Source organism: Coregonus clupeaformis, chromosome 10 (genome assembly GCF_020615455.1).
Source record: "Coregonus clupeaformis isolate EN_2021a chromosome 10, ASM2061545v1, whole genome shotgun sequence".
Lineage (NCBI taxonomy): Eukaryota > Metazoa > Chordata > Actinopteri > Salmoniformes > Salmonidae > Coregonus > Coregonus clupeaformis.
This window is the reverse complement of record NC_059201.1, coordinates 5,388,020-5,400,881: the sequence shown is the minus strand read 5'-3', so window position 1 is coordinate 5,400,881 and position 12,862 is coordinate 5,388,020. Positions and strand designations below refer to the sequence as shown.

Genomic DNA, 12,862 nt, shown 5'->3' with positions numbered 1-12,862 from the left:
CTGGAACCCTGTTTTACCACATATAGAACACCTCAGACCTCAGGCTGGAACCCTGTTTTACCACATATAGAACACCTCAGACCTCAGGCTGGAACCCTGTTTTACCACATATAGAACACCTCAGGCTGGAACCCTGTTTTACCACATATAGAACACCTCAGGCTGGAACCCTGTTTTACCACATATAGAACACCTCAGACCTCAGGCTGGAACCCTGTTTTACCACATATAGAACACCTCAGACCTCAGGCTGGAACCCTGTTTTACCACATATAGAACACCTCAGGCTGGAACCCTGTTTTACCACATATAGAACACCTCAGACCTCAGGCTGGAACCCTGTTTTACCACATATAGAACACCTCAGACCTCAGGCTGGAACCCTGTTTTACCACATATAGAACACCTCAGGCTGGAACCCTGTTTTACCACATATAGAACACCTCAGGCTGGAACCCTGTTTTACCACATATAGAACACCTCAGACCTCAGGCTGGAACCCTGTTTTACCACATATAGAACACCTCAGACCTCAGGCTGGAACCCTGTTTTACCACATATAGAACACCTCAGACCTCAGGCTGGAACCCTGTTTTACCACATATAGAACACCTCAGACCTCAGGCTGGAACCCTGTTTTACCACATATAGAACACCTCAGACCTCAGGCTGGGAACCCTGTTTTACCACATATAGAACACCTCAGGCTGGAACCCTGTTTTACCACATATAGAACACCTCAGGCTGGAACCCTGTTTTACCACATATAGAACACCTCAGGCTGGAACCCTGTTTTACCACATATAGAACACCTCACACCTCAGGCTGGAACCCTGTTTTACCACATATAGAACACCTCAGACCTCAGGCTGGAACCCTGTTTTACCACATATAGAACACCTCAGGCTGGAACCCTGTTTTACCACACATAGAACACCTCAGACCTCAGGCTGGAACCCTGTTTTACCACATATAGAACACCTCAGACCTCAGGCTGGAACCCTGTTTTACCACATATAGAACACCTCAGACCTCAGGCTGGAACCCTGTTTTACCACATATAGAACACCTCAGGCTGGAACCCTGTTTTACCACATATAGAACACCTCAGGCTGGAACCCTGTTTTACCACATATAGAACACCTCACACCTCAGGCTGGAACCCTGTTTTACCACATATAGAACACCTCAGACCTCAGGCTGGAACCCTGTTTTACCACATATAGAACACCTCAGACCTCAGGCTGGAACCCTGTATTACCACATATAGAACACCTCAGACCTCAGGCTGGAACCCTGTTTTACCACATATAGAACACCTCAGGCTGGAACCCTGTTTTACCACATATAGAACACCTCAGACCTCAGGCTGGAACCCTGTTTTACCACATATAGAACACCTCAGGCTGGAACCCTGTTTTACCACATATAGAACACCTCAGGCTGGAACCCTGTTTTACCACATATAGAACACCTCAGGCTGGAACCCTGTTTTACCACATATAGAACACCTCAGGCTGGAACCCTGTTTTACCACATATAGAACACCTCAGACCTCAGGCTGGAACCCTGTTTTACCACATATAGAACACCTCAGGCTGGAACCCTGTTTTACCACATATAGAACACCTCAGGCTGGAACCCTGTTTTACCACATATAGAACACCTCAGACCTCAGGCTGGAACCCTGTTTTACCACATATAGAACACCTCAGACCTCAGGCTGGAACCCTGTTTTACCACATATAGAACACCTCAGACCTCAGGCTGGAACCCTGTTTTACCACATATAGAACACCTCAGGCTGGAACCCTGTTTTACCACATATAGAACACCTCAGGCTGGAACCCTGTTTTACCACATATAGAACACCTCAGGCTGGAACCCTGTTTTACCACATATAGAACACCTCAGGCTGGAACCCTGTTTTACCACATATAGAACACCTCAGGCTGGAACCCTGTTTTACCACATATAGAACACCTCAGGCTGGAACCCTGTTTTACCACATATAGAACACCTCAGACCTCAGGCTGGAACCCTGTTTTACCACATATAGAACACCTCAGGCTGGAACCCTGTTTTACCACATATAGAACATCACACCTCAGGCTGGAACCCTGTTTTACCACATATAGAACACCTCAGACCTCAGGCTGGAACCCTGTTTTACCACATATAGAACACCTCAGGCTGGAACCCTGTTTTACCACATATAGAACACCTCAGGCTGGAACCCTGTTTTACCACATATAGAACACCTCAGACCTCAGGCTGGAACCCTGTTTTACCACATATAGAACACCTCAGACCTCAGGCTGGAACCCTGTTTTACCACATATAGAACACCTCAGGCTGGAACCCTGTTTTACCACATATAGAACACCTCAGGCTGGAACCCTGTTTTACCACATATAGAACACCTCAGACCTCAGGCTGGAACCCTGTTTTACCACATATAGAACACCTCAGGCTGGAACCCTGTTTTACCACATATAGAACACCTCAGGCTGGAACCCTGTTTTACCACATATAGAACACCTCAGGCTGGAACCCTGTTTTACCACATATAGAACACCTCAGGCTGGAACCCTGTTTTACCACATATAGAACACCTCAGGCTGGAACCCTGTTTTACCACATATAGAACACCTCAGGCTGGAACCCTGTTTTACCACATATAGAACACCTCAGGCTGGAACCCTGTTTTACCACATATAGAACACCTCAGGCTGGAACCCTGTTTTACCACATATAGAACACCTCAGACCTCAGGCTGGAACCCTGTTTTACCACATATAGAACACCTCAGGCTGGAACCCTGTTTTACCACATATAGACACCTCACACCTCAGGCTGGAACCCTGTTTTACCACATATAGAACACCTCAGACCTCAGGCTGGAACCCTGTTTTACCACATATAGAACACCTCAGGCTGGAACCCTGTTTTACCACATATAGAACACCTCAGGCTGGAACCCTGTTTTACCACATATAGAACACCTCAGACCTCAGGCTGGAACCCTGTTTTACCACATATAGAACACTCAGACCTCAGGCTGGAACCCTGTTTTACCACATATAGAACACCTCAGGCTGGAACCCTGTTTTACCACATATAGAACACCTCAGGCTGGAACCCTGTTTTACCACATATAGAACACCTCAGACCTCAGGCTGGAACCCTGTTTTACCACATATAGAACACCTCAGGCTGGAACCCTGTTTTACCACATATAGAACACCTCAGGCTGGAACCCTGTTTTACCACATATAGAACACCTCAGGCTGGAACCCTGTTTTACCACATATAGAACACGACCTCAGGCTGGAACCCTGTTTTACCACATATAGAACACCTCAGACCTCAGGCTGGAACCCTGTTTTACCACATATAGAACACCTCAGGCTGGAACCCTGTTTTACCACATATAGAACACCTCAGGCTGGAACCCTGTTTTACCACATATAGAACACCTCAGACCTCAGGCTGGAACCCTGTTTTACCACATATAGAACACCTCAGGCTGGAACCCTGTTTTACCACATATAGAACACCTCAGACCTCAGGCTGGAACCCTGTTTTACCACATATAGAACACCTCAGACCTCAGGCTGGAACCCTGTTTTACCACATATAGAACACCTCAGACCTCAGGCTGGAACCCTGTTTTACCACATATAGAACACCTCAGACCTCAGGCTGGAACCCTGTTTTACCACATATAGAACACCTCAGACCTCAGGCTGGAACCCTGTTTTACCACATATAGAACACCTCAGACCTCAGGCTGGAACCCTGTTTTACCACATATAGAACACCTCAGGCTGGAACCCTGTTTTACCACATATAGAACACCTCAGGCTGGAACCCTGTTTTACCACATATAGAACACCTCAGACCTCAGGCTGGAACCCTGTTTTACCACATATAGAACACCTCAGGCCTCAGGCTGGAACCCTGTTTTACCACATATAGAACACCTCAGGCTGGAACCCTGTTTTACCACATATAGAACACCTCAGGCTGGAACCCTGTTTTACCACATATAGAACACCTCAGACCTCAGGCTGGAACCCTGTTTTACCACATATAGAACACCTCGGACCTCAGGCTGGAACCCTGTTTTACCACATATAGAACACCTCAGGCTGGAACCCTGTTTTACCACATATAGAACACCTCAGACCTCAGGCTGGAACCCTGTTTTACCACATATAGAACACCTCAGGCTGGAACCCTGTTTTACCACATATAGAACACCTCAGACCTCAGGCTGGAACCCTGTTTTACCACATATAGAACACCTCAGACCTCAGGCTGGAACCCTGTTTTACCACATATAGAACACCTCAGGCTGGAACCCTGTTTTACCACATATAGAACACCTCAGGCTGGAACCCTGTTTTACCACATATAGAACACCTCAGACCTCAGGCTGGAACCCTGTTTTACCACATATAGAACACCTCAGACCGGAACCCTGTTTTATCATTCAGAATATAATGGCAACACATGCTCAGTGTTTTGAACTATTAGTTTATTTTATTTATTTAGCACTACTAAAATAACCAAATGCTGCTTTAATGTTTGTCAGGACGTAAAAATAAAAGCGGTCCAAGAATCAATCTCTGTGGAACGCCACATTTTATGAATATAATGAAATCTATCCGGAGTAAACGTTAACCCTGAATTACCATGCATATAACACCTGAGCTTTCTGTGTCCCTGGTTATCACTGACATGCTCCTCCTATTCCTAACTCCCAGGTGCCCCGGCGCTGACCTCCAGACAGTTCAAGGAGACAGACTTTGTCAAGGTGGTGGAGTTTATGGATGAAGGCTTCAAGATCGCCCTGGACGTCAAGAAGAAGACTGGTGAGTTAATCTCTTTTACCAGCTGTGTGTACTTAATCAGTTAACCTAATCAGTCAAGCCTTTTCTGCATCCCAAATGCCAACCCATTACCTTCATTGCACACTACTTTTGACCAGAGCCCTATTCGCCCTGGTGCCATTTGGGACGGGCCTAAGTCTGTGTGTTTGTACATTCTGATGGTGTCCATGATGCCGGAAACTTTGTTTTAAATCTAAAGTCAGGGTTTTTTCTTATCACAGTTCCTCCATCTCCTGTAGTGATCTGGAAGAAGTGCCAGTTAAATTCATTAGCTAACCCAAAGAGTGACTCAGTCAAGAAAACGTAAGCCATTGGCGTTAAAATACAGGAAGTGACACAAAAGCTGAAAACATCTACTGTCTTCTCTCCAGGGAAACTAGCAGACTTTAAGAACTTCTTGTTGGAGGATCCAGAGACAGTGGCCCGCATGGCAGAGCTGAGGAAACGAGTGGAGGCCTTCGCACGGCCCTTCCCCATGCCCGGCTTTGAGGATCACTAGACCCTCCACACACACACACCGAGAGAGAGAGAGAAGCAGCTCTGTTCCAATATCCAACACAAGCATACTACTTAGAATGAAGCAGCAATGTATTTGGATGTGAGTTTTAAGTGGTAGGCTATTATGGACATTGGAACTTGGTGGTGGTCAGTGATTGGAGTCAGACTCGGCGGAACCTCGCAGACTTATCCAAACAGATGGGAGACCTTGGTTAATCCTTTGATGTCATCTGTTGACCTCTGACCTAACGTGAGGGTAATTCTGTAGCTTGTAATCCCTTTGTACGTTTCTACTCTGTATGTTTACACACAAAAAAAATCATTATTTTCCAAGTGTTATTTTCTGCATGTTTTAACATTGTAGTGTAGAAGAAAGAGCTCAACGTCACCCCTGAGAGAAATCAGTCATCTAATCTTAAACTCCCCTGTGACATTGGCTGTCACCGCAAAGGTAGTGACTTGGATAACATTTATTTGAAGCACAAAGTCTTAAGCTGTAAATTGAACACATTGTCTTAACTTGGTGGCTAGATGTTCATGATTTGAGATTTGATAATACACGTCTGTCGTACTACCCTATACTGTTGTAAATGTGTGTGTAACCAACTCCATTCAAATTCATCTGAAGCAGACCTGGGCCCCAAATCCTATTTTAAAATCGTTCAAATATTTGTAGTCTTTGCTCTAGCCTGCCTGCAGCGCCAGATAGGGTTTGCAGTTTTGTGACGGTTCTATTGTTCCATGACGTAAGGCAAGATTAATCAAGCACAGATAAAGTATATAATAATATTTTTTTTCATTGAACCCAAGTCAGATCTGAAGTCAAGGGGTCCGACGCCAGAGGTCGGGGTTGACTGGTGAACTCTATAACAGGACAGTTCCCCTGTTGTTAAACCGTCTACGTATATATCAGACCAGAGCCTCACTATCCTTCTACAAATATCAGACCAGAGCCTCACTATCCTTCTACAGATATCAGACCAGAGCCTCACTATCCTTCTACATCGTTGGTCACCGAGTCAAGATCACTTTCTCAGTCAAAAAGCAAGCCAAGATCTACTGCTCAGATTGCTTTTTAAAACTTGCCTTAAGAAATATAACATTAACCTAATAAAAATAATTTGCTTTTTTATTTTACTGGACTGATGGTACCTGCATCTGATGGTCATGATGCTTTCAAGACAACTGAGAACTCTAAAAAAACTAGGTCAAATCATGACGTCAGTGAACTTCAGATCGGAAAGTCGGAGCTCTAAGAAGATGCCCAAAGTTTCCAAGTTGGATGACCGTTCAAAAAGATTTTTCCCAGTCGGATCTCGTTTTTTTCCCCAGCTGTCTTGAACGCACTGAAGTTGGAGATTTCCAAGTTCCCAGTTGTTTTGAACACAGCATTATTCTCAGCGGAGGGAGGGAGAGAGCAGCAGAGGGTCCACCTCTCATGGTCCCTGCTCTCTCCTTCCTTTCCTCCGGTGAGACTGACCAGAGAGAGGGGGCACCGTCTTCCACATGATGGCGAAACTCGACCCGCACCGCATCTGCATCAGGCACAAATTTATGTTGTTCCTATGACCAGAGAAAGTGAAATACTCCTCAATTTATTAAAACGGACTCGATGAGCTTCTATTAATAATAAAAACGCAGGGCTATCGATACACTTGACTACTCATTCATTGCAGCTGCAGCGCGAGTGGAAGTAGAGAGAAGCGTGTTTTGTGTTTTTTGTAATAGTGTTGAATAGACCTTAGACATGAACTCACTCATAAAAACAGCAGCTCTTTGCTGTATTCTTTGACAGTCTCTCTCTGGTCATGGTTTTAGAAGTAGGCTAGTATCACACTTTGCTGTGGCCAGGGTCATGGAAGGTGTTGGTAGACACAGTAATTTGAGTTATCCAATTTGCCAGCGCAGTAGGCACACTAGATTTAGTCACAGGTCTGCCGGGTTGGCGGAGTTTGTATTTTCAGACAAATGAAATGATTCAAAATGGGAACACTTTGTCTACCCGGTGAGCAGGGCTTCTGAATCAAGTGCACCTACCACCATCAGGGCTTCTGAATCAAGTGCACCTACCACCATCAGGGCTTCTGAATCAAGTGCACCTACAACCATCAGGGCTTCTGAATCAAATGCACCTACCACCATCAGGGCTTCTGAATCAAGTGCACCTACCACCATCAGGGCTTCTGAATCAAATGCACCTACCACCATCAGGGCTTCTGAATCAAATGCACCTACCACCATCAGGGCTTCTGAATCAAATGCACCTACCACCATCAGGGCTTCTAAATCAAATGCACCTACCACCATCAGGGCTTCTAAATCAAATGCACCTACCACCATCAGGGCTTCTAAATCAAATGCACCTACCACCATCAGGGCTACACAAATAAAAAAAGGTAATGTCTTTTAAGATCGCGATCAATCGGTTGGTGACCACTGTTCTACAGAGATCAGATCAGAGCTTCACTATCCTTCTACAGATATCAGACCAGAGCTTCACTATCCTTCTACAGATATCAGACCAGAGCTTCACTATCCTTCTACAGAGATCAGACCAGAGCTTCACTATCCTTCTACAGATATCAGACCAGAGCTTCACTATCCTTCTACAGATATCAGACCAGAGCCTCACTATCCTTCTACAGATATCAGACCAGAGCTTCACTATCCTTCTACAGATATCAGACCTGAGCTTCACTATCCTTCTACAGATATCAGACCAGAGCTTCACTATGTATGGACCCTTTTCACACTATCATGCCAACCCCAACCAAACTGCTGGCTCTGATGGCTTTTCACACTGTCCTTTCCAGCATGGTTCTAGCAACTGTGGTGGATGTGTAACCAGGTCAGCTCAATACAACTCGATTTGGCTCAGTAGTGTATGATCCAACAACCTGCTGCATATATTGCGTAAAAGACTAATGGTCCATAATGACAATACATTAAATAGTCAGCCATTTCATGCCAGTGCTGGCTTTCAAAGTGTTAACGAAGAAGAAATGGTTTTGTATGTATTGTAACTTTACAGAATTAAAGAATTCTTTACTTTCTAACACTGGTTAAAAAAAATATCTCAAGGTTTTTAATGCTTATATTGCTGATTTTGGGGAGGAAGTATTTGATAAAAAAATATATATATATATATATATATATATATATGATATTACTACAAAAATGTGCTTGTTAATTTAGCTGAGGTCACCCTATGTAGAGACTACAGTGTGAGGGAATGGTTTGAGTTCGGTTTATTTCATAGTATTATTTTTGTTGTTGGCTGATTTCTCAAATTGCTTCACAAAATCGAGGGGGTGTTATCACTGCATCAGTGAACCAGTGAGAATTCCTCCATTTGAGGAGTAGAGTGGACGGTCTGTACAGAACCACTCCGATCAGAACAGGGAGGGATAGCACATCAGTATTAATAATGAAGAGACGGGTTGACTTACACTGACTTCACAGTGAACAGTAACTACCAGGGGCTGTATGTACCTGTGTCAAACATCTCCGAGTAGAAGTGCTGATCTAGGATCGGGTCCACCCTGTCCATGAAATCTTATTCATTGTAATCTAAAAGGCTAAACTGATCCCAGATCGGCACTACTACTCCGAGACCATTTTATGAATATGGGCCCAGACATACCTAAAATAAGATCCAAATCATTATCTGGCTCTGGGGCCTGTACCTGTCATTTCCAGACCTATGTGACAACCTGCTATTTAATGGCACTACCTTAAACCCCTTTCTGGTGATCTTTCCAGGATGCTGATGTTACCTAAACTAATGTTTTAATGTCTGCACAGTAAAAAAAAAAAAAAAGAAAAGTCAATACATTTTAGAGATTAAAGCTTAATCCTAATAAATATATGCACTAATTAATGTCTGGACTGTAACCTGTCATTTGTCTTCTCTGAATAACTGTAAACAAGTTTTGTGTGGTGTGTGTGTGCAGCTCTCGTGTTCAAACCCTTTCCAGAATATACACATTGTCTAGAATGATGGCTGCAGCAGGTTGCAGTCTACTTTAACACTACGTAGTGAACTCACTGAAGCCTTACTAAGTGGTACGGTCTGTCACTCAGTAGCAGCTTGTGTAGAACAGCAACATTACTGACACAGCCCCTCGTCTCCTGTCCTCTCCTCACCACTCCTCTCTGCTGACTTGACAATAAATCATCAGTGTTTAATGAGGGGAGGGGAGGGAGAGGGGGGGTGACAGCGTCGCCAATTAATTGGATTCATGTATTTAGAGCAGCGTTGTCATAATTAAACGTTGCGGAAAATGAGACGGCATTAACGTCAGGGAGAGCGAGGATGGAACGACAACTGCCTGCCCGCCTGTGAATCGCTCGCCCGGGTTTAATGGCATTTGAAGTCATATTTAAACACAACCCTACGCTAATGTACAGTAATTATCTCAATAAAACTGTAGTGGTGTGTTCGTTACTGGCGTAATAGCCGTCTGTCGCCGCCAGTCTAGTGTGTCTGTGTGTGGATGGATCACACACTGGGGAGAGTAAGGAAATATTCAGCTCATCAATTCGCAAGTTTACAGCCCCAGCTGAGAGAGAGGTGCCGAAGTGCAGCAGGCATATCTCACACAACTGGCAGAGGTGTGTGTGTGTGTGTGTGAGAGAGAGAGAGCCACATCTCCACACACAATCTCGGTAAACAGATTTTCACATCCAACATCTGGTTGCAACCAACAACTCCTTCAAACCGTTTTCACCTCGTCTCTCACGAAACACCCCTCCTGCCTGCCACCCGCCTCCCTGCGATGTGAAGGGATACTGTAAAAGGTGCCATGGCAGCAGAAATCTTCGTCCTGTTTTTCTCACTGTGATCTATTCAGATCCATCCAGTGACTCAACATGCTTGTGGCAAGTTTAGGGAGCAATGCACAGGAGAACAATTTATATATATATATATATATATATATATATATATATATATATATACAGTTGAAGTCGGAAGTTTACATACACCTTAGCCAAATACATTTAAACTCAGTTTTTCACAATTCCTGACATTTAATCCTAGTAAAAATTCCCTGTCTTAGGTCAGTTAGAATCATCACTTTATTTTAAGAATGTGAAATGTCAGAATAATAGTAGAGAAAATGATTTATTTAAGCTTTTATTTATTTCATCACATTCCCAGTGGGTCAGAAGTTTACATACACTCAATTAGTATTTGGTAGCATTGCCTTTAAATTGTTTAACTTGGGTCAAATGTTTCGGGTAGCCTTCCACAAGCTTCCCACAATAAGTTGGGTGAATTTTAGCCCATTCCTCCTGACAGAGCTGGTGTAACTGAGTCAGGTTTGTAGGCCTCCTTGCTCACACACGCTTTTTCAGTTCTGCCCACAAATTTTCTATAGGATTGAGGTCAGGGCTTATTGATGGCCACTCCAATACCTTGACTTTGTTGTCCTTAAGCCATTTTGCCACAACTTTGGAAGTATGCTTGGGGTCATTGTCCATTTGGAAGACCCATTTGCGACCAAGCTTTAACTTACTGACTGAAGTCTTGAGATGTTGCTTCAATATATCAACATAATGTTCCTTCATCATGATGCCATCTATTTTGTGAAGTGCACCAGTCCCTCCTGCAGCAAAGCACCCCCACAGCATGATGCTGCCGCTCCTGTCCATCACGGTTGGGATGGTGTTCTTCGGCTTGCAAGTAGCCCCCTTTTTCCTCCAAACATAACGATGGTCATTATGGCCAAACAGTTCTATTTTTGTTTCATCAGACCAGAGGACATTTCTCCAAAAAGTACGATCTTTGTCCCCATGTGCAGTTGCAAACCGTAGTCTGTTTTTTTATGGCGGTTTTGGAGCAGTGGCTTCTTCCTTGCTGAGCGGCCTTTCAGGTTATGTCGATAGAGGACTTGTTTTACTGTGGATATAGATACTTTTGTACCTGTTTCCTCCAGCATCTTCACAAGGTCCTTTGCTGTTGTTCTGGGATTGATTTGCACTTTTCACACCAAAGTACGTTAATCTCTAGGAGACAGAACGCGTCTCCTTCCTGAGCGGTATGACGTCTGCGTGGTCCCATCGCGTTTATACTTGCATACTATTGTTTGTACAGATGAACGTGGTACCTTCAGGCGTTTGGAAATTGCTCCCAAGGATGAACCAGACTTGTGGAGGTCTACAATATTCTTTCTGAGGTCTTGGCTGATTTATAATAATAATAATAATATGCCATTTAGCAGACGCTTTATCCAAAGCGACTTACAGTCATGCGTGCATACATTTTTGTGTATGGGTGGTCCCGGGGATCGAACCCACTACCTTGGCGTTACAAGCGCCGTGCTCTACCAGCTGATTTCTTTTGATTTTCCCATGATGTCAAGCAAAGAGGCACTGAGTTTGAAGGGAGGCCTTGAAATACATCCACAGGTACACCTCCAATTGACTCAAATGATGTCAATTAGCCTATTAGAAGCTTCTAAAGCCATGACATCATTTTCTGGAATTTTCCAAGCTGTTTAAAGGCACAGTCAACTTGGTGTACGTAAACTTCTGACCCACTGGAATTGTGATACAGTGAATTAGTGGTTGAAAAACAAGTTTTAATGACACCAACCTAAGTGTATGTAAACTTCCGACTTCAACTGTATGTATATATTCTTAAATTCCATTCCTTACTAGATTTGTGTGTATTGGGTATATGTTGTCAAATTGTTAGATATTACTTGTTAGATATTACTGCACTGTCGGAGCTAGAAGCACAAGCATTTCGCTACACCCGCAATAACATCTGCTAAACACGTGTATGTGACAAATAAAATTCGATTTGACATTGTGACTGCAGTACCGTTTCCATTCAGAGCAGTAGGCTGCAGTACCAAGAGAAACTGGGCTCTGGTCATAACTGTTTAATTAGGGCCTTACCAGGAAAAACTCCAGGCCCTAAATGTGAGGCCAGTGGGGAATGTCTGTCCCAGACAGCGTGTAGTCGGGTCAGTCCAGTTATACTCAGTATGCCCAGTAACTAACTGCCACCACCTGATTTAGTAGGAAGATGAAAGCATCTGCTAGATGGTATAAATGATATTATTATATGTTATGAAAAGGAGAATCTTATCTCTGCTGGATAAGTATATACACCCAGTATATACACCCGCCCTGGGCATCTCCTCTCTTCCTCTCCTGTCTCCCATTCCTTCCCTCCCTTTTCCTGGCGTCTTCTCGCCTCCTCTCCTCTCATCCTCTCTCTTCTCCTGTTCTCTCCTTTCCTCCTGACTCCTCTCCTGTGCTCTCCTCTCCTCCTGACTCCTCTGCTGCTATCTCCTCCTCCTGTTCTCTTCTCTCCTGCTATCTCCTCCTCCTGATCTCTCCTCTCCTCCTGTCTTCTCTCCTCCCATCTCCTCCTCCTGATCTCTCCTCTCCTCCTGTCTCCTCTCCTGTTCTCTCCTCTCCTCCCCTGTCTCCTCCTCCTGTTCTCTCCTCTC

At 44.2% G+C, this 12,862-nt stretch overlaps 1 protein-coding gene across 1 annotated transcript in view; it reads left to right on the top strand.

Annotated features, from left to right (window-relative positions):
• The window catches only part of shmt2 (serine hydroxymethyltransferase 2 (mitochondrial)), a 71,129-nt gene extending 65,154 nt beyond the window's left edge, over nucleotides 1–5,975 (top strand). Inside the window, exons 11-12 of the mRNA XM_041887350.2 lie at nucleotides 4,773–4,880; nucleotides 5,270–5,975. Coding sequence (XP_041743284.1) covers nucleotides 4,773–4,880; nucleotides 5,270–5,397 — 236 coding nt within the window. The 3' untranslated portion in view covers nucleotides 5,398–5,975. The remainder of the gene's footprint in view (nucleotides 1–4,772; nucleotides 4,881–5,269) is intronic.
• The last annotated feature ends 6,887 nt before the right edge of the window (nucleotides 5,976–12,862 follow it).